The sequence below is a fragment of the Loxodonta africana genome, chromosome 4 (genome assembly GCF_030014295.1).
Source record: "Loxodonta africana isolate mLoxAfr1 chromosome 4, mLoxAfr1.hap2, whole genome shotgun sequence".
In the NCBI taxonomy this organism is placed as follows: domain Eukaryota; kingdom Metazoa; phylum Chordata; class Mammalia; order Proboscidea; family Elephantidae; genus Loxodonta; species Loxodonta africana.
This window is the reverse complement of record NC_087345.1, coordinates 415,850-439,221: the sequence shown is the minus strand read 5'-3', so window position 1 is coordinate 439,221 and position 23,372 is coordinate 415,850. Positions and strand designations below refer to the sequence as shown.

Below are 23,372 nucleotides of genomic sequence, written 5' to 3'. Positions count from 1 at the left end.
CAGCGGGTGGGTGGGGGCTCACCAAGCTGGCGGAAGAGCAGGGCCACGCTACAGCAGCTGACTGGCAGGGAGTCAGTGAGTGGTGTCTGGATAACCTGCCGGTCACCTGCACCCAGAGAGATTGTTCTCTGCAGGAGAGAGAAGTGTCAGGGCCCAGCAGCCCCGACCAGACCGCGTGAGCCCTGCTCCATGGCCCAGCACCCAACAGACCCTGAGATGGGCTGGATGGGGCACAGGGGCCGGGACAGGCCCTGGGAAAGTGGAACAACAAAAGAGTCCGTACCGCTCCTTCCTCAACAGAGTCCAGCTGCACAGGACAGACGGGCAGAGAAACACAGTTAGACACACAGCCGGCCACTCAAGAGGCAGACAGAGATACCAGAGAGGAGTAAGATAAACAGTCAGACACTAACGTCCAGAGAACAGACCAGACAGACACACGCCTGGGAGTAAAAGGACAGAGCTGAGGGACACCAGGCCCAGGGGAGGCCGGGCAGTGCTCTGGGGCTACAAGGGGCCTGTGCCCGTGACCAAGGGTGTGGGCCTGCGGCAGGAGACCCACCTGTGAGCCCCCAGCGAGGGGGATGGTGCAGGTGAGCAGGTTCCCAATGACGCTCTCCAGGGACACGCTCAGGCCCTCGACGTGGACCGTGTAAATGAGCCCCAGGCTGTTCTGCAGTGACCACAGTCCGGAGTGGAGGCACAGTCGGCAGGAAGCCCCATCCCGCCCCACCCCGCCCGGCCGCCACCTCACCCTGAACACCTCTGTATGGTCCAGCCTTGACACCAGCACCAGGGTCTTTGGAGCAAACAGCTGGCCAGGGGGACTTGGGGATGTGGGCGACAGTCGCATAGGGACCCCCTCCTCCGCTAACTCCTCACTCCCTGCAGCGTCCTCAGCACACACAGCGTCCTGAGCACAGATGCCCCGTTGGCCCGGCTCTGACAGGCAGGCCCCCCACCCAGCACCCACTCAGCCACGGGGAGGGATGGGATAGGAGAGAGCAGGTTTGGGGGCCTTGGCACAAGCAGCCAATCTGACCTGGGCAGGTTCCGCTGGCTCCCAGAAGGTCAGGCAGGCACAGTAGTGCCGCTCGGAGTTGATATCCGTGAGGACGGCAACGAAGAACGTTGGTGGGTTCCGCTCGGCACACAGCTGCCACCCGCTGGGCTGGCAGAACTGTGGGGAGGGGTCAGTGGTCAGTCCCTCTGCCCCACTCATCTTCACTGCCAGGGCTGTGCTGGAGCCAGGATGCCTGGGTTCCACCCCGGTTTGGGCAACACCTCACTCTGGGCCAGCGCCCACTATGAGCAAGGGGTGTGTGCACAACAGCGAGGCACCAGGTGGCTCCCCAGCCAGGCCATGCTCCGCCCTCGCGTGGCCCCGGACCTCCTCTCGTGTGCCAGGCCAGGCCTACCCAGCAGGGAGCAGGGACACAGCAAAGCCTTCAGCACAGTCTTTGGATGGGGAGGGCAGTGGGGGCACCCTGTCTCTCCAACAGCAGCCCCCGCCTGTCCATACCACATACTACCCCTACCTGCTCCACGCCTGGGGAGCATGTAATCCCCCAGCTCCACACCCTGGGGAGCACCCCTCCTCCCCAGCTCCATGCCCTGGTGAGCACCCCACCCCAGCTCCACTCCCTGGGGAGCATCCCACCCCAGCTTCACACCCTGGGGAGCACCCTTCCCCCCCAGCTCCATGCCCTGGGGAGCACCTCTCCCCACTCACCAGCTCGATGCCCTGAGGAAACGGGTTGTCCTCCCAGTCCTTCTCCGGAAAGCGCTGCAGGATCTGGCCCTGGCCTTCCCCACTCCCTGGGGAGAAGATCGGGGGTCAGGGTACCCTACCACCTCCCACACCCCCACCCTGTCAGGAGAGGCTCGAGGGTCTGAGAAGGCTATCTTGTGGCCCTGGGTGGAGACGTCCTTCACCTGGGCCCTCATCTGGCTCCAGACAAGTCGCAGCTCCCAGACCCATCATTTCCCTAAAAATAGCCCTGAGTGGAGAGGCTGCTGGGCAGCTACAGGCCCTGGGGGCCGCCAAGGGCAAACCAGAGGCCCTGATGCAGGACTGGACCCCGCAGAGCTTAGGCTGGGCCCAAGACAAGACTGGTGGGCCCAGGAAAACAAGCAAGCCTCCAAGGCACCTTCCAGCCCCGTCCAGCACCCTGCCCAAGGCTCAGCCCTGCCAGACCCTCCTGGAGCTGCTGCAGACCTGCCCGATGAACCTGAGCCAGGGAACTCCACAGCCCCCCCACACCTGCCCACTCGCCTGACCATTCCAGGCACTCCAGCCCCAGGTGAGGTGCTCTGCATCCCACAGTCCTGAGGCCTGCAACCACTCGGGGACAGTGGCAGTGAGCAAGTGTGTCTTGTTCACACTCTGGACCAGAGGACACTCAGGCACCTCAGGGCTCGGGCCAGGCCTGCTCCCTGACACTGACACCACCTTCAGAGCCTCAGGGCCCCATGACAATCAGGCCCATGCACAGGCCCTGGAAGACGGGGCTCAGCAAGCGCACCTCCCGCCACCAGGACCAAGTGGGGAGCTGCGGGCAGAGAGCAAGGGACTTGGTCTCAGGTTGTCTCCTGCAAGGGCACCCAGCAGTTGCCTGAGAGCTGGGTGCCCAGAACTCGTGGCCACATTGACAGCAACTCACTGGAGTCTGGGAAGTTGGGGGTGGGCTCTCAGTGTGTGCCCAGAGGCCCACGCCCCTCATGGTCACCCGTATTGAGCCCCGTCATGGGCCCCCTTGCACACCATGCCCCCAGCCCGCTGGCCTTGATAGCTTCCCACAACCCTCTCCACCGCTGGAACCCGTGGCCCCAGCCTGTTCAGGCCTGCCCCCACCTCATCCAGGGCACTGCTCCAGTGCTCACACGGGGGTGGCCAGAGGTCCTGCCCCTTGCCACCCCCTGCAAAGCCAAACCAGGAGAGATGACCAAGGAGGGTGGACGTGGTATCCTTCCTCTAGCTCCCACTCATCACGGAAGCCTCTCCTGGGCCAGCTCGGCACCACCACATCGCTGGAGATGGCAGGGGCTTGGCACAAACACTCTGCAGCCCCAGAGGCCTGGCGGGGTGCCGTGCCAACCCCAACCAGCACCTGGCCAAGCACCTGAGTGAGCATAGGAGCATCTGGGCAGCCCGGGCCCTGGACCCCCGCACCGCGAGCAGACCCGGCACCCTCGGCCTCATCCCCCAGGTCCTCCCAAGGGTAAAGGAGTCGGCCAGCACCTGGGAGACCACTGCTTCCTCAGGGAACAGAGGGGAGCAGGGTGCCAGCACTGTCCCACAGCTGGTTGCTGCTAGGCCAGAGGCGGAGGTGAGGGGCCACAAGCTCTGACTCACAAACCTCAGCTTCCTGCCTCCCCTCCCCCACCAACACTACCACAGACACAGCAGTCAGGGCTACTCCTGAACAAGGTGGGGGGAGGGGGCAAGAGGAAGACAGGTGTCTGCTAGGCCACCACCCACACACCCACACCCACACCCAACATGCAGTCCCAGGCGGCAAGCGTACACACCCCCTGCTAGCCCTGGAATGGGCTCCTCCCATTAAACCCCCAAGGGCCTACTCTTTGGTCTGGGCCCCAGGCCACCATCTGGCTCCTGCCCTGAAGGGCACCCAGGGCCCACCCAGACAGGCCAAGGAAGGAAGAGGGGGTGTGGGCAGGGACCTCCGCCTCCCTCTCAAGGCTGGGCAGGCAGGTGGGTGGCCTTCAGATGGTAGCTCTGGGCAGCTTCTCCCCCATGGGAAGTGAGCACAGAGCCGTGCACCACCCCCCCGCCGCCACAGAGAACAAACCCCGAGCTCTCAGGTTCCACATATGGCTCCCCACAAGCAGATACATCTCCATGGAGCCCCCACATGCCCAATGGTCCCTGGCTAACCCCCTCCACCAGGGCGTTTTCTGGAGCCTGCTCGGGGAGGCCTCAGCTCCCAGGACGCCTCCCCGCCCCCAGTGACTACTTGGACACCTACAGGCCTTCTCGGCTTTATGCTCAGGAGCAAGAAGCCACCTGCTCCTCCACCCCCAACCCTGGTCCAGCCCAGAGCCCCAACTAAGTGGTGTTTGTTGAATGTGTTCAGCAGCCACACACACTGCCATCCTTCCCACACCCAGGCCCACTCACTCCACAAAGCACAAATCCCTGGTGGGAAGTGCAGGGCTGCCCCAGAGCCAAGCAGAGGCCCAGAGCAGGACCTGGACCAGGACCCAGCACCCAGAGCAGAACTCAGAGCAAGGCCAGACCCAGGACCAAACCAGGGCCTGGACCTAGAGCAAGACCCTGGCCAGAACAGGTCCAGGGCGACTTCTCTAATGGGGTACTGTGGAAGGCCCAGCCAGCTTCAGCCCATGTGCACCTCAATTTCCAGTCTCCTTTCAACCCTTGCGGCCCTGCCTGCACCTCAGCGCTCCCTGCCACACTCAAGATCTTGAGGCCTCTGCCTGCACGGCCTTACCTGCTGCTGGGCAGCCAGAGAGAGAAGGGTGCCCCTCCTGCTCCAGGGACAAGACCAAGGCAACCAGTGCAGTTATGTGTCAAAGAAAGGGCTCTCTGCGGGGCCCTGAAAGGAGGCGCTCCAAGGCCGCCTGACACCCAGACAAAAGTCCCCTCTCCTCCACCTGGAGCAGAGTGCACCAGCTCCACTTCTCCAGCGGCGACCCGTGTGGACCTCAGGCCTGAAAGCCAAAGAGGTGAGGGCAGCACAGGCCACAGCTGGTAGCAGGCTGTGGGCAGCACTTCATCCCAACGCTCTGACACCTAAACCAACCAACTAACCCACTGCTGTCAACTCGATTCCAACTCATAGCGACCCCACGTTATGGACCAGAACAGCCTCATGGAGTTTCCAAGGAGCGCCTGGCAGATATGAACTGCCGACCCTTTGGTTAGCAGCTGCAGCACTTAACCACTATGCCACCAGGGTTTCTAGGGAGGGCCAACACCATCACTGGCCACTGTGGGGAGAAGTGAATAGAGACCCGCAGCCTCCTCTGCTCTCCCCATCTCTGCAGGAGACTCTCACTCCCCCCCATACAAGGGGACACCCACAGCCTCCTCTGCGCCCCCCACCTCTGCAGGAGGCTCCCACTCCCCCATACAAGGGGAGACCCAACAGCCTCCTCTGCGACCCCCCCATCTCTGCAGGAGGTTCCCACTCCCCCCACTGAACAAGGAGAGACCCACAGCCTCCTCTGCGCCCCCCTCCTCTGCAGAAGGCTCCTACTTTCTCCCCATACAAGGAGAGACCCGCAGCATCTTCTGTGCCTCCCCATCCCTGCAGAAGGCTGCCAACCCCCCACCACAAGGAAGAGAACCACAGCCTCCTCTATGCCCCCAATCCTTGAAGGAGGCTCCCACTCCCCCCACTGAACAAGGAGAGATCCACAGCCTCCTCTGCTCTCCCCATCTCTGCAGGAGGCTCCCACTCCCCCCATACAAGGGGACACCCACAGCCTCCTCTGCGCCCCCCACCTCTGCAGGAGGCTCCCACTCCCCCCATACAAGGGGAGACCCAACAGCCTCCTCTGCGACCCCCCCATCTCTGCAGGAGGCTTCCACTCCCCCCACTGAACAAGGAGAGACCCACAGCCTCCTCTGCGTCCCCCATCTCTGCAGGAGGCTCCTACTTTCTCCCCATACAAGGAGAGACCCGCAGCATCCTCTGTGCCTCCCCATCCCTGCAGAAGACTGCCAACCCCCCACCACAAGGTAGAGACCCACAGCCTCCTCTGTGCCCCCAATCCTTGAAAGAGGCTCCCACTCCCCCCACTGTACAAGGAGAGACCCACATCCTCCCCTGAGGACCCCTGCCCCGGCCCTGAAGCAGGCTCCCGCCCTCCACCCGCCCCAAGTCCAGTTGTAGGAAGAGGGGAGGGAGAGAGGAAGGACAGCCTCCTCCACTGCTGTTCCTCCTACCCAGACCTCACGACGCAGGCGCACCCCGCCCCAGGCAACCACAGCATGTACAAAGGAGGGGCCGCAGCTTTCCCAGTCGTCCTCCCCTCAGCGCCCCCACCCCACACGCTCCCTCAGTCCCAGAAGCAGACTGGACCAGGGCTGACCCAGGCTGCAGACCCTCTGGGCTCCTTGGGTGGTGGCTGGGAACCAACTGTGGCCTCCCAAACAGCCCCAACCTGCTCCAGAGGGCGGGCAGGCGTGCACATGGGTGGGGACAGGACACAGGCCCAGGAATGTGGCCCAGCTCATCACAGCCAGGGCCAACAGGCGGGCTGCGGGAAGCGGGCGATGAACCACCTCTTCTCTGAGACTTGGTGGGGAGCGGGTGCCCACCAGCAGCAGGAGAGTGCCTCGCCCACCCTCCCTGGAGCAGACTCGAGGCCAAGGCAGTGCGTCTCCCAACAGCTCTACAGACACACTGCTCACTGAGCACACGTGTGAAGACCACTGGCTACCGTCCGTGCCAACAGGGCCAGGAGGTTCCACTGTGTCCTGGGGCCCATGGCCCAGAAGGAGCTGGATCCTTATTCGCTAAGTGCAGGATTGGACCTAGCCCCGCTCACCAGGGAGAAGGAGGCCTTAGAAGGGAGGTGGGGTCCCTGCCTGCCCTGGCTCAACAGGACACCTCCCAGATGGGTCCAACTGGCAGTGACCCATGCACAAAGACCCTCCTTCATGTCCCTGAGCTTAACCCAGGCCACCGAGACGCACACCTAGGCGGCACTCCAGCAGGACAGGACATCCCGATCCAGGCCAGCCGCAAGTCCCCTAGCCCAGAGGACACCTGCATCTCTGTCCTGATGACCTGGAGCTGCAGGACGCCCTGCATGTCAGTGCCTGACATAAAACCCCATCTGCGGAGCCTCCTGGTGCTGTGGCTTCGTGTGCCATCACCTCATCCTCACGCAGCCCAGGAAGCCACCGCATCTCCAGATGTGGAAACAGGCTCAGACAGGCGAGCAAGTGGCCTACAGAACTGACAAGTGACAAGGCAGGGACCACTCAACCCTGTGCCAGGGTCCTCTGCTTCTGGTGCCTTCCAGGCCCAGCCACTTGTCCCTGCCCTCCGCCTGAGGCCTGTCCTGCCCAGGGGTGCCATGAGGCTGGGTGGTGGGCAGCAGCTGGCCAGTTCTAACTCTGAAAGCAGTGGGGAGGGGCTCCACGGCCCCCCACTGCTGTGGACTGCTTGGGGACTACTCCTCCCCACCACTGAGGGTGAGTGGCCTGCTGGCTCCAGCCCTCTACCCTGTCCTCAAAGGCCACACGCGCAGAGGTGCCCCTGAGTGTGGTTCCTGCAGCGAGCGCACCACAACCAGCTGTCATCGCACCCTGTTTGTCCCTGCTTGTGCTACCCTTCCATTCACCCTCAACTCTCCACACCCAGTGTCACCGCCTGGCCCCTGGGCCTGTGGGATCTTCCAACCCCGCCCTCCCTGACAAGGCCTTCTGCTTCACCAGCCTCTCAGTACTCTCTTCCTGAGCTGCTCCAGCACCTAGTCCAAGCCCCTCCTACACACACACTGGCTGCCTGCAAACCCTCTGCCCCAGGCAGTATAGCCTCCTTGCTGTGCCCCCACCTGGGCCTCTGCACAGACTGCACTCCCTCTGGGGTTGACAGCAAGCCCACTGTGTGCGTGGGGTTGGGGTCCTCACCTGTGCGAATTCTGACTGAGAATGCTGTGGGGAAAGTGTATTCAGAGAAAGGAGGGTGACGCTGGGGGAGGAGGGGAGAGGAAGGCTTGGGGACAAGAAGGACTCTGGGAATGGACTGCCAACAACATTCACAGTTTCAGTAGGTAGAAACCCGATGAAAGGACAGGCCAGGGCCACACTCCTTGCCCCTGCAGAGCCAAGATGTAAGCCTACCACCTGGCTCCCAAGTAGACAGCCTGGGTGCAGATCCCGGCCCGGTGTGAGCTGAGCCTAAGCACTGACCCTCTGTGCGCCTGATTCTGCTCCTCACGTATTGACAGCAGGACCAGCCTCAGCGGCAGCAGCAGGCAGTGAGATCATGCTCACAGAGGGCCCGGTGCTGGGCCTAGCATGGTGAGCGCCTCGCCAACGCCACGTCTTTGTGGCTGCTGCTGCTGTCGCTGCTGGATCGCAGTTTCTCCTACCCCCCTGGGTGAATGGGGCTCAGACACAGGCATGGACCCCAGACCTCCTGGACACCAGCCCCAGTCACCTCTCTGATTCCCCATCAAGAGCTGGGTGCACAGGCTGTCTATCAGGAAAGCTCTTTTCTGTCCTCCCAACATTTCCTTCCAAGATCCTCCAGTTCTATAACCATCTCCCCCATGACGGGGCCCTGAACCCGCAGTCTCTTACAGCCCACCAAGGCTGCTGGAGGAACCATGCTGTTGGGGCCTGGTAGCAGAAACATCGCACACCCCAGGCCTCCAGGCTGCAGACCTGAAGCACTGGGGTCAGAGGAAGGCTTGCAGGCCAATGACCCGCGCCCCTGGAGTCAGAGCCACCCGGCAGCCTGCCAAGGCGGAGAGCCCATTCCACCCAACCGGGAGGCAGGGAGGCTGAGCCGCCCCGGGACCCTCCCACCCCGGCGACGCCAAGGCACTGCCTGACTCCGTCTGCCCGGAGCGGGGCGCGTCGCCTGCTCCGTCCTGCCACATCGCCCCCTGCCCGTCTCAGGAGCGCTCCCAGCTCCCCGGCCCCCTCCCGCCCCGTGGCCCCCGGAGCCCCTCAGACGCCACCGGCCGCCCTCGGCCCGAGCCCCGGAGCCCCCCGGACGCCCCCGGACGCCCTCGGCCCGAGCCCCGGAGCCCCCCGGACGCCCCCGGCCGCCCTCGGCCCGAGCCCCGGAGCCCCTCGGAGGCCCCCGGCCGCCCTCAGCCCGAGCCCCTAGAGCCCCCCGGCCGCCCTCGGCCCGAGCCCCCGGAGCCCCCCGGACACCCCGGCCGCCCTCAGCCCGAGCCCCGGAGCCCCCCGGCCGCCCTCGGCCCGAGCCCCCGGAGCCCCCCGGAGCCCCCGGCCGCCCTCAGCCGGAGCCCCCCGGCCGCCCTCGGCCCGAGCCCCCGGAGCCCGCCGGGGCCCCCCGGCCGCCCTCGGCCCGAGCCCCCGGAGCCCGCCGGGGCCCCCCGGCCGCCCTCGGCCCGAGCCCCCGGAGCCCCCCGGGGCCCCCCGGCCGCCCTCAGCCCGAGCCCGCGGCCGGCACTCACCGCGCGGGTGCGGCCCGAACGCCACCAGCACGAAGTAGTCCGCGAGCCGGGCCATGGCGAGGGGCGCGGGCGGCCCGGGGGGCGCGGGCGGGCTCCGCGGCTCGGGGACACGAGGGCGACACGTTCATGGCCCGGCCCCGGCCCTGGCCCGGGTACCCCGGACACCCCGGGTTCGCCCCCCGGCGGCGGCAGCGGCGACGGCCGCGGCCAGGACTCCCGCCGCCATCTTCCCAGCCAGCCGGCCCGCCAGCCCGCGCCGTGCGCCTGCGCGCCCACGCCCCGCCCCTGTGGGCGTGACCTGGAGCCCTCCCGCCCACTGGCCCGGCCAGCGCGGGGACGGGTCCTGAGAGCGATGCCCCGCCCCGTGGGCGGGGACGGGGACGGCGGCTCGGGCGGGTCAGCCGCTCGGGCCCGGGCGGCCGTCCGGGTGTTGCGCGGGCTGCACCTTCGGCAGCGCACCGCGGGGGACGGGCGGGTCTCCGGGCTCTCTCTTCCCGCGCTGCGGACGTGGAGGAGGCAGGAGGGTCCCGGCACCCCCCCACCCCGGCTCCCAAACTGGGGGACAGCCGGGGGGGCCCAGGGTCGTGACCTCGGAGGCTGCCAGCCTGGGAACAAGGGAAAGTACCCAAGCCCTGCCCTTAGGGTTCCCAGTCTGAGGAGCGAGAAGGGCCCGGCCCCACTTCAGAGCCGCCATGTAGACAGAGTGAGACATTTGACGAATGCCCTTTTAAAAAGGGGTTCCTTCTGTAAAGAGCGTGAGAGGCCCCTGGGATCCGGGTACGCATCGTGGGTGTGAGGTGACTTGGAGAAGGCTGCATCACCCAGGAAGTACATGTGAAAGGACACCTAGCCGTGCACCCACCCCTAGGGCAGGAGTGGACCAGATCCTCCCCGCAGCAGCCCAGGGATGGGCAAAGGGGGACACCTGAGCACAGCAGCCCGGGAGTGGGCAAAGGGGGACACCTGAGCAAGGGGCAGGCTATGCTGGGAGAGGAGTGGTGAGACAGGGTTAGGTCTGCTTTTAGATCAGCTTGGCTGCTGGAAGAGAGCAGGTTGGAGGGATGGAGAGACATCACTGGCACTGAGGCCTCCACCCACTGGAAGGAGCCAGCAGAGAGCTGAGCGCAAGAACCCTCCCAGGCTCCTCTCCTTGGCCCAGGGTCACAGCTCAACCACAGCCTTCTTCCCCCTTGGTTGCTTTGGGTTGCTTTCTGTCACTTGCACCCAAAAATGTCCTCACTGCTGCATTATCACAGCACCGAGCTTGTGTGTGCACTACCAGCATTCCCGAGGCAGGTCTTCAGGATGGTCACCTGAGCCCAGACCTGGCTCTCCTCCCAGACACCGTGCAGAACTTATACCCTCTTCTCCACCCTTCCACCAGGCCCTTGGGGACTGCTACCCGCTGTGTCCTCAGCTTAAAGGAAGCTGCATCCCTGCAGTCCTCTCGTGGGTATCCTTCCAGACCACGATCCCTTTAGCGTTCAGCCCCCTGCATTGTCACGTTGGCCCTCAGGTGCCTGTTCTTTGCCCCCAAGCTTCCTCCCCCTTGAAGGGGACCATGCTGTCCCCAGAACTTCCCCTCCTCTTGCAGGAAGTGACTCTTCCTCAGGCCCATCGGCCCCTTGGCTTCCTTCTGAGCCCTCAGCTCTCCCCTTCCTTCCTTTTACCCCTACCCAGCTCAGTCTCCCTGGCCAACACCCTGCCAGTGTCCTAAGCCCCCTGCCACTCTGACTTTTCTCCACTGTCCCAACATGGCAAACCCAGCCCTGCACAACCCTGAGCAAAATCTCCCCCAGGCCAGCACCCACCACAAAGGGTAGAGTGACCTACTGTGATCCCAAAATCACAGCCTCAGATGGATGCCCCTCACTGCCCAATCCTCCTCACCGCCGCCCCCTCCTCACAGAGACCTCATATCGAACCACCTCCTCCTTCCTCCCTTACTATGAGGCTATGTCAGTTTTTTTTTTTTTTTTCTCCCTTCCTCTCCCCATCCCACCTGTGCTGCTCATTACGCAGGGTTCCTGATCTACTTCTCTGCTGGCTTCCAGAGTTCAGTGGCCTCCAGGTGGCTGCCCCCTCACTCCTCCAACTAAAGATGAACGAATCCAGGCACTCCGCCTGCAGGTCTCCCCTATGCACCCAGAGCACCTATTATGCAGGGGGCTGTGGGACCCTGTAAAAATGGTGTGGGGGCATCAGACCTCCTTGTCTAACTTCACAAGGGGGAGGAAAGAGAATCAAGATCATCAGCCCAAAGCTGATCCCTATGAGGTGGTCAGACTTACCTCCTCTGTCCAACCGTTTTATCAGTTCTGGTCTTCTGGTTCTGCCGTAGTTTCTCTGCGGCTGCTTCTCACCGTTTCCAGTGTTAACAGCTCCCCCTCTTTCTCCTGAGTCTAGGTTTTCAGCCCAGAGACCCGGGGTCCAAAAGACTCTCTCTGCTCCCAGCTCTTCTTATTCTCGACAATAGTGTGGTCCTCTCTCCACTTCTGGGATTGGCTCCCTTTAAGCCTACAAAAAAAAAGTTGCCGTTGAGTTGATTCTGACTCATCACGACCTTATAGGACAGAGTAGAACTGCCCCATAGGGTTTCCAAGGAGTGGCTGGCGGATTCGAACTGCTAGCGTTTTGGATAGAAGCCGAGCTCTTAACCCCTGTTCACCAGGGCTCCCCTTTAAGCCTACCCACTGCTGTCAAGCCGATTCCAACTCATAGCGACCCTATAGGACAGAGTAGAACTACCCGATAGAGTTTCCAAGGAGCTCCTGGTGGATTTGAACTGCCGGCCTTTTGGTTAGCAGCCATAGCACTTAACCACTACACCACCAGGGTTTCCCCTTTAAGCCTAGGGGAAGGCAAAACAGACCAATCCCGTTGTTAGGGTTCCATACATCTTATTCGCATAGTCCCACCCCCACAGTGGTACCGTGCACCTTATTGCATTAATAGCAAGCTGTCCAGTCCCCTTGGGCTGCAAGCACATTATTTGCATAGTCTCACCCAATCATTTTGTGGGAGTTACAAAGACCCTGGCTAGAAGGGTCACATTAAAGTAATTCACTACACTGCAGACCCAGAGGGGTTTTCTAATCCAGTCCGCAGGTGCAGAGGGCACGAGGACACACGCTCGGGGACAACCAAGGCAGCCCTGGCCTATCTACCTAGAATCTGAAAGAAACAACGTGGTAGGCTTGAAACCACAGGCCTCCCAGAGGCTTATCTCCACTGTCCGGGATTGAAACCGTCATGAAGCCTGATGACTTTTGTGTTTTTATTAGTTATTGTTGTTTTTATTAGTTGTTGTTGTTAGCAACTGTGAATTCAGCCCCAATTTGTGGAGACACCATGCACAAAGAACAACATGCCGTCCGGTCCTGTGCTACCCTGTGATCGGTTTTGGATCACACCCTTGTGGTCCACGGCGTTTGCATGGGCTCATTTTCAGAAGTGGATCGCCAGACCTTTGTTCCTAGCCTGTCTTTGGCTGGAAGCTCCACTGAAACCCGTTTGGTAACACAGCACCATGCAAGCCTCCACTGACGGGTGCTGGCTGCTCATGAGGTGCTTTGGCGGGGAATCGAACCTGCGTCTCTGGCATGGAAAGTGAGAATTCCACCACTGGACCACTCATAACTCCATTTTTGGGGGAGGGGTTGAATGATATGGCTGCATTTGTGTGTTAGAGAGTTAGTGCTGGCAGCAGTGTGAAAGATAGATTAAGAGGAGGTGTGGAGCACAGGGGAGGGGACTAATGAAAGCAGGCAGCTTGTTCTCTCTGGAGACCCTCTGGGGGTGGTGCTCACCACACCCCTTGCCTCCCTGAGCCTTGTCTTCTCTGGGAACCCACAGGCCATATCCCAGGGATGCACTCTGTCCCATGAGGCTAGGGGCAACCGGAACCCTCTGGCTGCAAGTCCCACGAACAGCTGTCTCCTCGGCATGTCCAGACCAGAATGGCTCTCCAGCCTCCCTGCCCCCGCCTGCAGCTCTCTCCATCCACCTTCCTGTGCTGCCCAGGCCGGCGTTGGCTCCAGCTCATGTCTCTCTGACCCCCTCCTGCAGCGATCCCAAGAACTTGCCTCCCTGCCCCATGCTTCTTCCTGGCTGCCAGCTCCATCCTTCTAAGGTAAATGTGATCACCTCACCCTCCCCACCCCCCACCACGAACCTAAAGAAACAGAAACACAAGATCTGCCCAGGGTTCTCCACCATTAGGGGAGGTGAACAAGCTCTTCAGTAGGGCACGTGTGCAGCCCTTGTTGATTCATTCACCCGGCAAATGTTTATTGATGCGCACCACAGGGGGGACTTGGCAGGAAACGCAGGAGGGGACCAGGGTGACCAGGTCTTCCATGAGCCTAATAGAGGGCCTTGAGGGCAAGGGTAAGACTGAAGAGGGGGTGCAGAGGAGGCAAAGAGAAGCTGAGCTAACCGAAGGGGTGTCTATTGAAGGGCAGCAAGGTCGCCACCACCTCTCAGGTTGACAAAGCAAAGAACAAGCGATGCCCATGCACTCTTGGTGGAGGGTTAGACGGTGCAGGCTTACAGAAGACACAGACTCAGCCTGCCACCCAGTGTGTCCACCTCCAGGAAGAGGACGGGCCACGTCTGCGCGCTAAGACAGCAGTCAGGGCAGACCGGACAGCAGGGGTCCAGCTCCAGAAAAGACGGGTTAGGATTCGTTAAGTGAGTCACAGCACAAGTACGTTGGAGCGGACCAGCCTACAGGAACAATGGGGGTCTCTGTATTTACACGTATTTTGTATATATGTGCCCGTGTGCAATGCACACACGAAGTCCTCTCCAAAACCAGGAGAAGACCAGAAAGCTCTGCCCCCCCCCCCCCCGCCCCGGCACACAGAAGAATCCACAGTGGGGGCGATGGGTGGCCATCCTCACTTTTTACTTAGTTGAATTTCTTATAAAAAAAATTTCATCCGTTGGTAATGGGGGCAAATGGGTAGATTTTTAGAACACAGCCCCTAGATGATTCTGAGGAGGGGTCCGGAAGTTGCCTCCGTAGGGAATGGAATGGCGAGCTCGGCGCCCAATTCGGGCCCCCCCCATCTCCGGACCTCAGCCGGGCTCTGGGGGGGAGGGGGTGGGGCAAGGCTCCGGGCAGGGCTCCTGGGGAAGGAGGTGCCGCCAGGCGACACCGGAGGAGCCGGACCGTCAGCTTTTAGCCCTGAACTCCATCCCCGGAGGCGCGGGGCTGAGGAGGGGCGCCCCGCCCAGTGGACGGCCGGCTCCACCTCCTCCTGGAAAGACGATTTTTCTCTAGACGGTACCGAGGGCCGGCGGCGTCCCAGGAGAGATCCCGAACTGCGAACTGGCCGAGTGACTCCTGACCCGCAGTCCTCCGCGCCCCGGACGCACCGACCGAGTCCGGCCTTGTTCGGGGGCAGGACCCGGGGACTGCAGGACCCCAGGATCCAGCCTGCCCCGCCACCACCCGGCGCCCCGACAGCGGAGGGCTCCCCAAGTGCGGCGGAGGAGGTGGTGCGACGCCAGGGCCGGCGCCCCACGACGCCGCCCCACCCGCCCAGCTCGCCTGCTTCCCGCCTGCCATGGCGCGGCTCCTGGCAGTTACCCTAGGCTGCGTCAGCCTCCTGTACCTGCAGCTCCCTGGCGCGCTGTCCCTCGGCCTAGGGGGGCGCCCGCGCTCCGCCCGACTCAGGTGAGTGCGGCTGGGACCAACTCCAGCCCTGGCCCTGTCGTAGCAGGAGGCCAGGATGTCTGGGGAACCCCCTCATCAAGGGCCAGGCCCCATGCCATCACCAACACCTGAGCCACAGGCATCTTTTGCTCCCCACCACAGGGCACTTGCCCCGACCTCCTCAACAAGGAGGGATCTGCTGGGGGAGTGCAGGAGGGAGCCCCAGGCCTGCCTAGCTCCCACCACTCCAAGGGATGGGTCCAGGAGAGTCACCCCAGGCTCTGAGTGTAGTGACCCACAGAGGCACTTTGCCTGAGGAGTCACAGGTTAATGGGGCATGTGACCTGGGGCCACTGAGATGGTTGAGCAGCCAGGTCCCAGGCCCTGAGCCCTAAAAGAGATAGTGGGCTTCCCCTGGCAGTGTCCCAGGCTGGGTGTGGGTGGGGGCTCTGGGATTCCCCTGGAGGTGGTCCAGGCATATTGGGGAAGCCATGGGCTTCCCCTGCTAGTGATCCCAGGCCTGCATGGAGGGGAAGTGGGTGGGTTTGGAATCCCTAAATGGCTGGACCATCCGGTTTGCTCCTCCCCCACCCCGCAGGGTTCCTCCCGCCCGGACTTATACCAGCAGCCTGCATCCCCGGCGCCCTGCACCCCAGCCTGTGGTCTGGAAGCCTCACCAGGCCCCTCAGCCACAGAAGGGCACTAGCCTGGCCCCTGCTGTGAGCCAACCTCTTCAGAACCACGGCCGAAGACACTCGGGCTCCCGTCACCCAGGCCCCCGCAGACCCCGAGCCCAGCTCCTGCGGGTGGGCTGTATGCTGGGGACCTGCCAGGTGCAGAACCTCAGCCACCGCCTGTGGCAGATTGTGGAGCAGGCCGGTCAGCGGGACTTGGCCCCTGTCGACCCCAGGAGCCCCCACAGCTACGGCTGAGGTGGGCCAGCCACAGCCCCCCTGCCCTGCCTAATACTGCGTCCAGAGCTGCAGACAACGGACACCCAGAAAGTAGTGCAGGCACCAGAGGAGCCTGTCCCCACACCCCAACCTCCCTCACACTTGAATGTGGTTCTGGACCTGTAAACCCATGTGTATGTGGACACCAGGCAGGCCTCACCCAGGGGACCTGCACACCCCCACATGTGCACGCCAAGGGGCAGGCGGTGCTCCCCTCCCTGTACCCGCGCAAAACAGGACTTGGGGGGAGGGGCCTTGGCAGATGGAGCAGAAGCCAGGGTCCCGAACACCCAGGGCCAGAGGAGAGGGGCTGGGTGGACTAGATGCGTCCCCTCCTTGATGGGTTCCAGCGTTGGATCGAAGCCCCTCTTGACAAGTCCTCCCAGAGGTCTCAGCTTGCTCCTTTCCCACCTCATCCCCCAGGCAGGGCTGAGGGGCAGAGGATTGGACAGGCTGGGGCATGCTGTGGTCCAGGTCGGGATGAGGGGAAGGGGCCACACAGGAGCTCTGGAACTACCCTGGCCATTCTGGGGTGAAGAGTGGAGCAGAGCCAGGGGATCCAATGCCAGCCCAGGGCTGGGCTGGGGTGAGGGGCCCCCAAAATAGATAAATAAAAGTCCCTTTCCACCTCAAAGGGGTAGAGGTGGCTGAGCAAGTATAGAACTGAGCAGGTGACACAGACCCTGGCCCTGGAGACTCAGTGGGACAGCAAGGAACATCAGGGCTTGAACAGGCTCCCTCCCCTGAGCCCTGCCAAGCCTGGGGAGACCTCAAATGATAGCAATAAGAACAATGACCGCAGCCAGCACGTGTGCAGTTCTTGGTGTGTGTCTGCCCCATGTCGTCAGAGTCCTGCGGATACCCCACACTACCCCAGAGAACCTGGGCTTCACTCACATAGCACCTCGTCCGCATAGCCCCCCATGAGGTGGGCACTACTCTCACCCCCACTTTAGAGAGGTCAGAGACTCACCCTCTGTCTCTGTGGTCCCTGTCACTGACTAGAATAGCAGCAGAAGGTGGTCAGGGCCGTAAGGGGGAGCGTGGCAAGGCAATCAAGGAGGGCTGCCCAGAAGAAGAGTGGTTTAGGTGGGACTAGAGGAACAGCAGGGGTTCACCAGGGGAAAAACCCTAGAGCTCCGAGGCTCAAGCCTACAGAGCATGTGGCTGGGGTAGCCTGGCAGCCAAAAGGAGCCCAGCTGAGTAGGAGTTGGAGAGGCCCGGGACCTGGCCTCAAAGCCATGTGCCCTGTGACCACTGAAGGGTGTCAAAGAGGCAGGCGGGGACTGGTGTTTTAGATGGGGAGAGTGGGGGAGGGGAGGCAGCGAGGAGGTGGGCAGCCTGCTCTGGTGTGGCAGCATGAACAACCAATGGACAGGCCGAGGGAGACTGGAGCTGAGGGAGAGGAGGAGTCCAGGAGGAGCAGGGGGTAAATTGGGCAGAGTCAGGCACTCAGTGTCTGCAGCTTGGGTCTGCCAAGACCCTGCTGGGCTCCCCTGGTCCCTGGAGTAAAGTCCAGCCTTGCACGCCCTCCTGGGAGCACCCGGTGCCCGGTGGCCTGGGTCCAGTCTGTTGCTTGGTACACGCTGTTCCTTCTTCCAGGAACACCTTCCACTACAAATGCACACATGCATGCTCATGAACACACATGCATGTGCACAAACACACGCATGCACACATACATTGCATGAACATGTGCACATGCATGCAATGCACGCACATACATACAATGCACACACCTACATACAGTGCACATGCCCACACACACTGCACATGCCCACACACACTGCACACGCCCACATATAATGCACACGCCTGCATACAATGCACACGGCTACATACAATGCATGTACATTTATGCACCCCTACACACATATAAACACATGCATGCATGCACATGCAGGCAGCACCCTCCTCGTGGTAGCCCATTGCATCCTCTAGGCCCATGGGTGGACATCAGCGAAGGGGTTAAAGCCCAGGGATTCTGCCCAGCCTTCGCTAAGCCTCAGTGGCTTCTCCATGAAGTGGACACCTGTGGCCCTCACCACAGTGCTGTGCACGTGACTGAGGCCGCAGCATCATGACTCCACCTGACCCACACCCAAGCAGCTCACAGCCACCTCCTGAGACCCAGACTATGTGTCGACTGCCCACCTGACAGCCCCACTTGGAGTGCCCCCAGAATCTGCCCCGCCAGTGGCTCACACCCTCAATCCAAAGCCTGTTGGGCCCCACCTTGAAGACATACCAGGATTCCGGCCATGGTTCCCTGCTCCTGGTCCAAGTCTTACCTGTGTTCCAAGATCGCCCTAGCCCTCCCTAGGTTCCCCGTCTCCATCCATCCAGCAAATATTTTTGGAGCACCTGCAGTAAGGGGGGATACCTGAGGACATGCCCACAGCAGTCCCTGAATTCCTGGAGCTGACGTTATGGTCGGGGAGGCAGAGATAGGCAAACAGGTCAAACATAAGTCAGCAAGTCACAGCCATGGCAGTCAGGTAAGGGGCCCTGGGAGCTGGAGCCATTCTGAATGGGGAGGCTGGTGGTGCTGGGGTCCCCTCACTTGTTCTCAGCACAGCTGCCACAGGGGCCTGTTGGACATAATGGTGCTGGGTCCCCTCACTTGTTCTCAGCACAGGTGCCACAGGAGCCTGTTGGACGTAAGGCAGATCATGCCATTGTCAAGGTGTCTCCCTCACAGGGAGCCCCAAAGTCAGCACTCTGACTGCAGGTCTCATGACCTACTCCCTGGCTCCCACAGGACCGAATGTCCTCTGCTGCCGAGGCTCCACCCGCCCTGCCCCGGCCTCCCTGTTTCCTCCTTGGCCGTAGCACCTGCCTCTTTGCGATACGGACAAGATGTGGTGATGGGTTTTTTGTCTGTGGTCCCGCTGCACCTTCAGGGCCCCATCAGGTTGTAGTATCCATCCCTGACCCTGGCTCCAGTGGCGCCCTCCTCCCAAAGCCCCACTCTGAGTCACAGCCCTCTGCTCCCTGAGACCCGGCCAGGAGAGGGCGAGGATGGAGGGGCCTCCCTGCTAGCGGAGCCTGGCCATGCTGCCCTGGGTACAGAAGTTCAAGCGCAGCTGGCCCACAGAGTAAGGGCAGGGGCGTTCAGAGCCAGCTGCAGAATGGCAAGGACGAGCATCCCCAGGCCAGTTGCTCAGGGAGGAGCAGGCCAGGGTCAAGTGAGCGCTGAGGCCGCTGGGGGCTGTCCCTGAGATGACACATTAACTCATAGAGACCAGGCAGGAGGGCAGATGGTCATTCATTACCGAGGGCCAAGGCCAAAGGTCTGGGTGGTGCCAGGTCACTTACGTAACCTACTGGTGTATTTAGGCTCCCCAGCTTGGGGGACTCTCACCCACCCGTGCCCTGTTCCTTCCCAGAATGAAGGTGGCTGTGGTGAGTACTGGGACCCTGCGGTAAATTGATCCCTCAAATGGGGGGCTGCATCCTGCCCCCCTCCCCAATTGCTTCCCACCGATCCCATTCCATCCAGTAGGTCCAAGGTCTCTCTCCTGCCTGTGTTGGTCCAGCTGGGGCAAGGGTCAGTGGTGCCCAACCCCAGGGTCCCCGTGGTCCAGGTCTCTTCCCAGGGCAGCTGTCACTTCCTGAGCTGCAGGTGCCAGGACAGGCCACTGTGGCTCCCCCACAGCATCCCCCTAGACCAGTGCATCCTGGAAGCAGGAGATAAGGGCATTGAGGAGAAAGATAAGGGCATCCAGGAGGGAGGACTCCTCATCCCAGGGGGGTGCAGCGGGTGGTGGCTATGGGCCTCTGCTGTGCTCTGCTGCCCAGCCCTGGCCTCAGGCTGCTCATCAGGGCTCCCTGGGGGGTGACCTCTCTTTCTCATGGGGTTGGCACGAGGATGAGACACGTCAACTCCCCTCCCCAGGGCCCAGACCCTTCCCTGGTCTACCGACCGGATGTGCACCCAGAGACAGTCAAGGACAAGAGCAGCTTCCGAAACTACACTGTGAGGCACCCAGGCTCAGTCCACCCCCATCCCGCCCCAGTCAGGGCCTTGGCTCCTGGGTCTGGGGAGACCGGCATCACCCTGAACAACTCCAGTGGGCATCACTGGGAAGTCCCTCCCCCGGAGTCATTGGTCTGGGGGGCTGCCCCAACTCACACCTTGTGACGCCCAGCCTGGGAGGCAGTGGGGGCCTGTGTGTGAGGGCTCTGGGGTTCAGGGAGGCTGAATGGCCTGGCTAACCTGTGACATTGCAGTCAGGCCCGCTCTTGGACCGCGTCTTTACCACCTACAAGCTTATGCACACACACCAGACGGTGGACTTTGTTAGGAGGAAGGTATGCCCGGTGCGGACACCCTCGCCCTCTGAACAGAGTCGGCCGGGTGGCAGTCCTGTGGGTCGACCCAGCCCACAGGTGTACTGATACCCCGTCTCTGGCCCAGCGAGCCCAGTTCGGAAACTTCTCCTACAAGAAGATGAATATCCTAGAAGCAGTGGACATGCTGGACGAGCTGGTAGACGAGTCGGACCCAGACGTGGAATTCCCTAACTCCTTCCATGCCTTCCAGACTGCAGAGGGCATCCGGAGGGCCCATCCCGACAAGGGTGTGCCCCGTCCCATGGAGGGAGGGCTGTAACCATGCAAGTGGTCAGCTGGGGTCATGGGTAGGGGAGCCCTCTGAGCCCCAGCCCCCCTGTCTGTCTCCTCTCAGACTGGTTCCATCTGGTTGGGCTGCTGCATGACCTGGGGAAGGTGCTGGCCCTAGCTGGGGAGCCCCAGGTGAGGGCTGGGACCTGGGTGGGGAGCCCCAGGTGAGAGCTGGGACCTGGGTGGGGCAGCCCGGCTGGGCTTGGGACACCCAGGCCGGTGCCGACCATGCTGCCTGTCCCTAGTGGGCGGTCGTTGGAGACACCTTTCCTGTTGGCTGCCGTCCTCAGGCGTCTGTGGTTTTCTGTGACTCAACTTTCCAGGACAATCCTGACCTCCAGGATCCTCGATACAGGTGCCGCCTGCCCCTGCTGCCAGCCCCTCCCTCCCCAGGGGACTCCTGAGTCCCCCTGAACCCCAATCTCTCATCGCAGCACAGAGCTCGGCATGTACCAGCCCCACTGTGGACTCGAAAACGTCCTCATGTCCTGGGGCCACGACGGTGAGGCTGGTGGGAGGGGGAAGGAATGGAAATAGCACTATCGGCCTGGGGGCCTGCAATGACCCTCTCTCTCCCTCAGAGTACATGTACCAGATGATGAAGTTCAACAAGTTCTCCCTCCCCTCGGAGGTAGGGGCCATCAGAGTGGGAGCCCACCCCAGTCCAGCTCAGCCCAGCCCGGCCCAGGCCAGTGTAGCTCAGCCCAGCCCGGCCCAGGCCAGCCTAGCCCAGCCCAGCTCAGCTCAGCCCAGCCCGGCCCAGGCCAGTGTAGCCCTAGCCCAGGCCACCCCAATTCACCCAGCCCAGTGCAGTCCAGTCCAGCCCAGCTAAGCCCATCCCAGGCAGCCCAGCTCTTCCCAGACCAGTCCTATCCAGCCAAGTCTAGTCCATCCAGCCCAGCCCAACCCAGCCCAACGTAGCACAGCCCAGCCCAGCCCAGCCCAGCCCAACCCAGCCCAACGTAGCACAGCCCAACCCAGCCCAGCCCAGCCCAGCCCAACATAGCCCAGCCCAGCCCAGCCCAGCCCAGCCCAACGGAGCCCAGCCCAGCCCAGCCCAGCCCAACGGAGCCCAGCCCAGCCCAGCCCAGCCCAGCCCAACCCAGCCCAACCCAGCCCAACGGAGCCCAGCCCAGCCCAGCCCAGCCCAGCCCAAAGTAGCACAGCCCAGCCCAGCCCAAAGTAGCACAGCCCAACCCAGCCCAGCCCAGCCCAACGGAGCCCAAGGTAGCCCAGCCCAGCCCAGTTCAGTCTAGCCCAGCCCAACCCAGCCCAACCCAGCCCAACGGAGCCCAAGGTAGCCCAGCCCAATGGAGCCCAACGTAGCCCAGCCCAGCCCAGCCCAGCCCAGCCCAGCCCAACCCAGCCCAACGTAGCACAGCCCAGCCCAGCCCAGCCCAGCCCAGCCCAACGGAGCCCAGCCCAGCCCAGCCCAGCCCAGCCCAACCCAGCCCAACCCAGCCCAATGGAGCCCAACGGAGCCCAGCCCAGCCCAGCCCAGCCCAGCCCAGCCCAGCCCAGCCCAAAGTAGCACAGCCCAACCCAGCCCAGCCCAGCCCAACGGAGCCCAAGGTAGCCCAGCCCAATGGAGCCCAACGTAGCCCAGCCCAGCCCAGCCCATCCCAGCCCAGTTCAGTCTAGCCCAGCCCAATGTAGCCCAGCCCAACCCAGCCCAACGTAGCCCAGCCCAGCCCAGCCCAGCCCAACGGAGCCCAACGGAGCCCAGCCCAACGGAGCCTAGCCCAGCCCAGCCCGGCCCAGCCCGGCCCAGCCCGGCCCAGCCCCTCCCAGCCCGGCCCAGACCGGCCCAGCCCAACGTAGCCCAGCCCAGCCCAACCCAGCCCAGCCCAACGTAGCACAGCCCAGCCCGGCCCAGCCCAGCCCAACCCAGCCCAGCCTAGCACAGCCCAGCCCAGCCCAGCCCGGTCCAGTCCAGTCCAGTTAAGCCCAGCCCAGCTCAGTCCAGCCCAGTGTAGTCCAATTCACCCCAATTCACTCAGCCCAGCCTAGTGTGGTCCAGTCCAGCCAGCCCAGCCCAGCCTAGCCCAATTCAGTCCACCCCAACCAAGCCTGGTCCAACACAGTCTAGCCCAGCCCTGCCACTCAGGGGCAGACAGCATGCTGGATGTGCCCCCCACCAGGCCTTCTACATGATTCGATTCCATTCCTTCTACCCGTGGCACACGGGCGGTGACTACCGGCAGCTGTGCAGTGAGCGGGACATGGCTATGCTGCCCTGGGTGCAAGAGTTCAAGTATGCCCTGCCTGCAGGGGGGAAGGAGGGTGAAGGGGAGCAGAGGGAGACAGTGTAGGGAAGGCCAGCCCTCCAACCTCACTGCCCCTCCCGCAGCAAGTTTGACCTCTACACAAAGTGCCCGGACTTGCCTGATGTGGACAAACTTCGGCCCTACTACCAGAGGCTCGTCAACAAGTACTGCCCTGGAGTCCTGAACTGGTGACCTCTCTCTGCCCTGGGGCGGGCTGAGTGTCCAGGGTGACTGGCCCAGTCCTGCCCCACAGACTGCACTGTCAGGACAGTGACGTTCCACCTCGGCTTCCCTGAGAGACCCCCACACCCACCGGTGGTCAGTGCTCCAGTGCACAACCACTGTACCCTGCAGCAATAAAGACCTTGAAGCAGCCCTGTGGGTCTGACCCTGCCCTGGAGGTGTCAGGTCCCTCCTTATGCTGAGCTGTGTTGTGGCAGCAGGGGTGGCCCCAGGCAGAGAAGACCGTGCAGGTAGGGTGGGAGGTGAATCCCGGGCCCCCACTCCTGCTGCCTGCTCCGTGCACTGCCTGCTGGTCCTCACAGTCTCCCAGCCCCAGGATCCAAGTTGGATTAGGACTCCTCCCTCTCACTCACCCCTAAAAACCCCTAGGGGTGGATTATCCAATAGTCAAGGTAAGCACAGTGCTTATCTTCCTTACCAGGTCATCTGTAGTGAAGGATTTCATGTGCTCACCTTGTCCATTGGGTAATC

The 23,372-nt window shown here is 62.5% G+C and overlaps 3 protein-coding genes across 6 annotated transcripts in view; 2 read left to right on the top strand and 1 right to left on the bottom strand.

Annotated features, from left to right (window-relative positions):
* The window catches only part of SBF1 (SET binding factor 1), a 39,198-nt gene extending 29,929 nt beyond the window's left edge, over nucleotides 1-9,269 (bottom strand). For 3 of the 4 annotated variants that reach the window (XM_064283251.1, XM_064283253.1, XM_064283252.1), the window contains exons 1-6: nucleotides 9,151-9,268; nucleotides 1,733-1,818; nucleotides 1,043-1,180; nucleotides 755-913; nucleotides 563-673; nucleotides 23-128 (exon numbers count right to left, since the gene is read on the bottom strand). In XM_064283251.1, the coding sequence (XP_064139321.1) occupies nucleotides 23-128; nucleotides 563-673; nucleotides 755-913; nucleotides 1,043-1,180; nucleotides 1,733-1,818; nucleotides 9,151-9,205 (655 nt within the window). In that variant the 5' untranslated portion in view covers nucleotides 9,206-9,268. Of the gene's footprint in view, nucleotides 1-22; nucleotides 129-562; nucleotides 674-754; nucleotides 914-1,042; nucleotides 1,181-1,732; nucleotides 1,819-9,150 lie in introns of all 4 variants that reach the window. The other variant, XM_064283254.1, reaches the window with a different exon arrangement.
* A 5,415-nt stretch (nucleotides 9,270-14,684) lies between these two features.
* ADM2 (adrenomedullin 2) lies at nucleotides 14,685-15,744 on the top strand. The gene is made up of 2 exons (XM_064283249.1): nucleotides 14,685-14,833; nucleotides 15,411-15,744. The coding sequence occupies exons 1-2, from the start codon at nucleotides 14,724-14,726 to the stop codon at nucleotides 15,742-15,744; spliced, it is 444 nt and encodes a 147-aa protein (XP_064139319.1). The 5' UTR covers nucleotides 14,685-14,723.
* A 3,411-nt stretch (nucleotides 15,745-19,155) lies between these two features.
* Nucleotides 19,156-22,850, top strand: MIOX (myo-inositol oxygenase). Its single transcript, XM_064283248.1, has 10 exons — nucleotides 19,156-19,170; nucleotides 19,664-19,744; nucleotides 19,999-20,079; nucleotides 20,186-20,348; nucleotides 20,456-20,523; nucleotides 20,637-20,746; nucleotides 20,826-20,893; nucleotides 20,973-21,022; nucleotides 22,533-22,645; nucleotides 22,742-22,850. Exons 1-10 carry the CDS (start codon nucleotides 19,156-19,158, stop codon nucleotides 22,848-22,850), a joined length of 858 nt encoding a protein of 285 aa, XP_064139318.1.
* The last annotated feature ends 522 nt before the right edge of the window (nucleotides 22,851-23,372 follow it).

Excerpts from the sequence above, each read along its gene's own strand:
- ADM2 (XM_064283249.1), top strand. The coding sequence starts at position 14,724 with ATGGCGCGGCTCCTGGCAGTTACCCTAGGCTGCGTCAGCCTCCTGTAC. Across the intron at positions 14,834-15,410 it reads CCGCGCTCCGCCCGACTCAG|GGTTCCTCCCGCCCGGACTT; the intron begins GTGAGTGCGGCT and ends CCCACCCCGCAG.
- MIOX (XM_064283248.1), top strand. Across the intron at positions 19,745-19,998 it reads GCAGCTTCCGAAACTACACT|TCAGGCCCGCTCTTGGACCG; the intron begins GTGAGGCACCCA and ends GTGACATTGCAG. Across the intron at positions 21,023-22,532 it reads AGTTCTCCCTCCCCTCGGAG|GCCTTCTACATGATTCGATT; the intron begins GTAGGGGCCATC and ends GCCCCCCACCAG.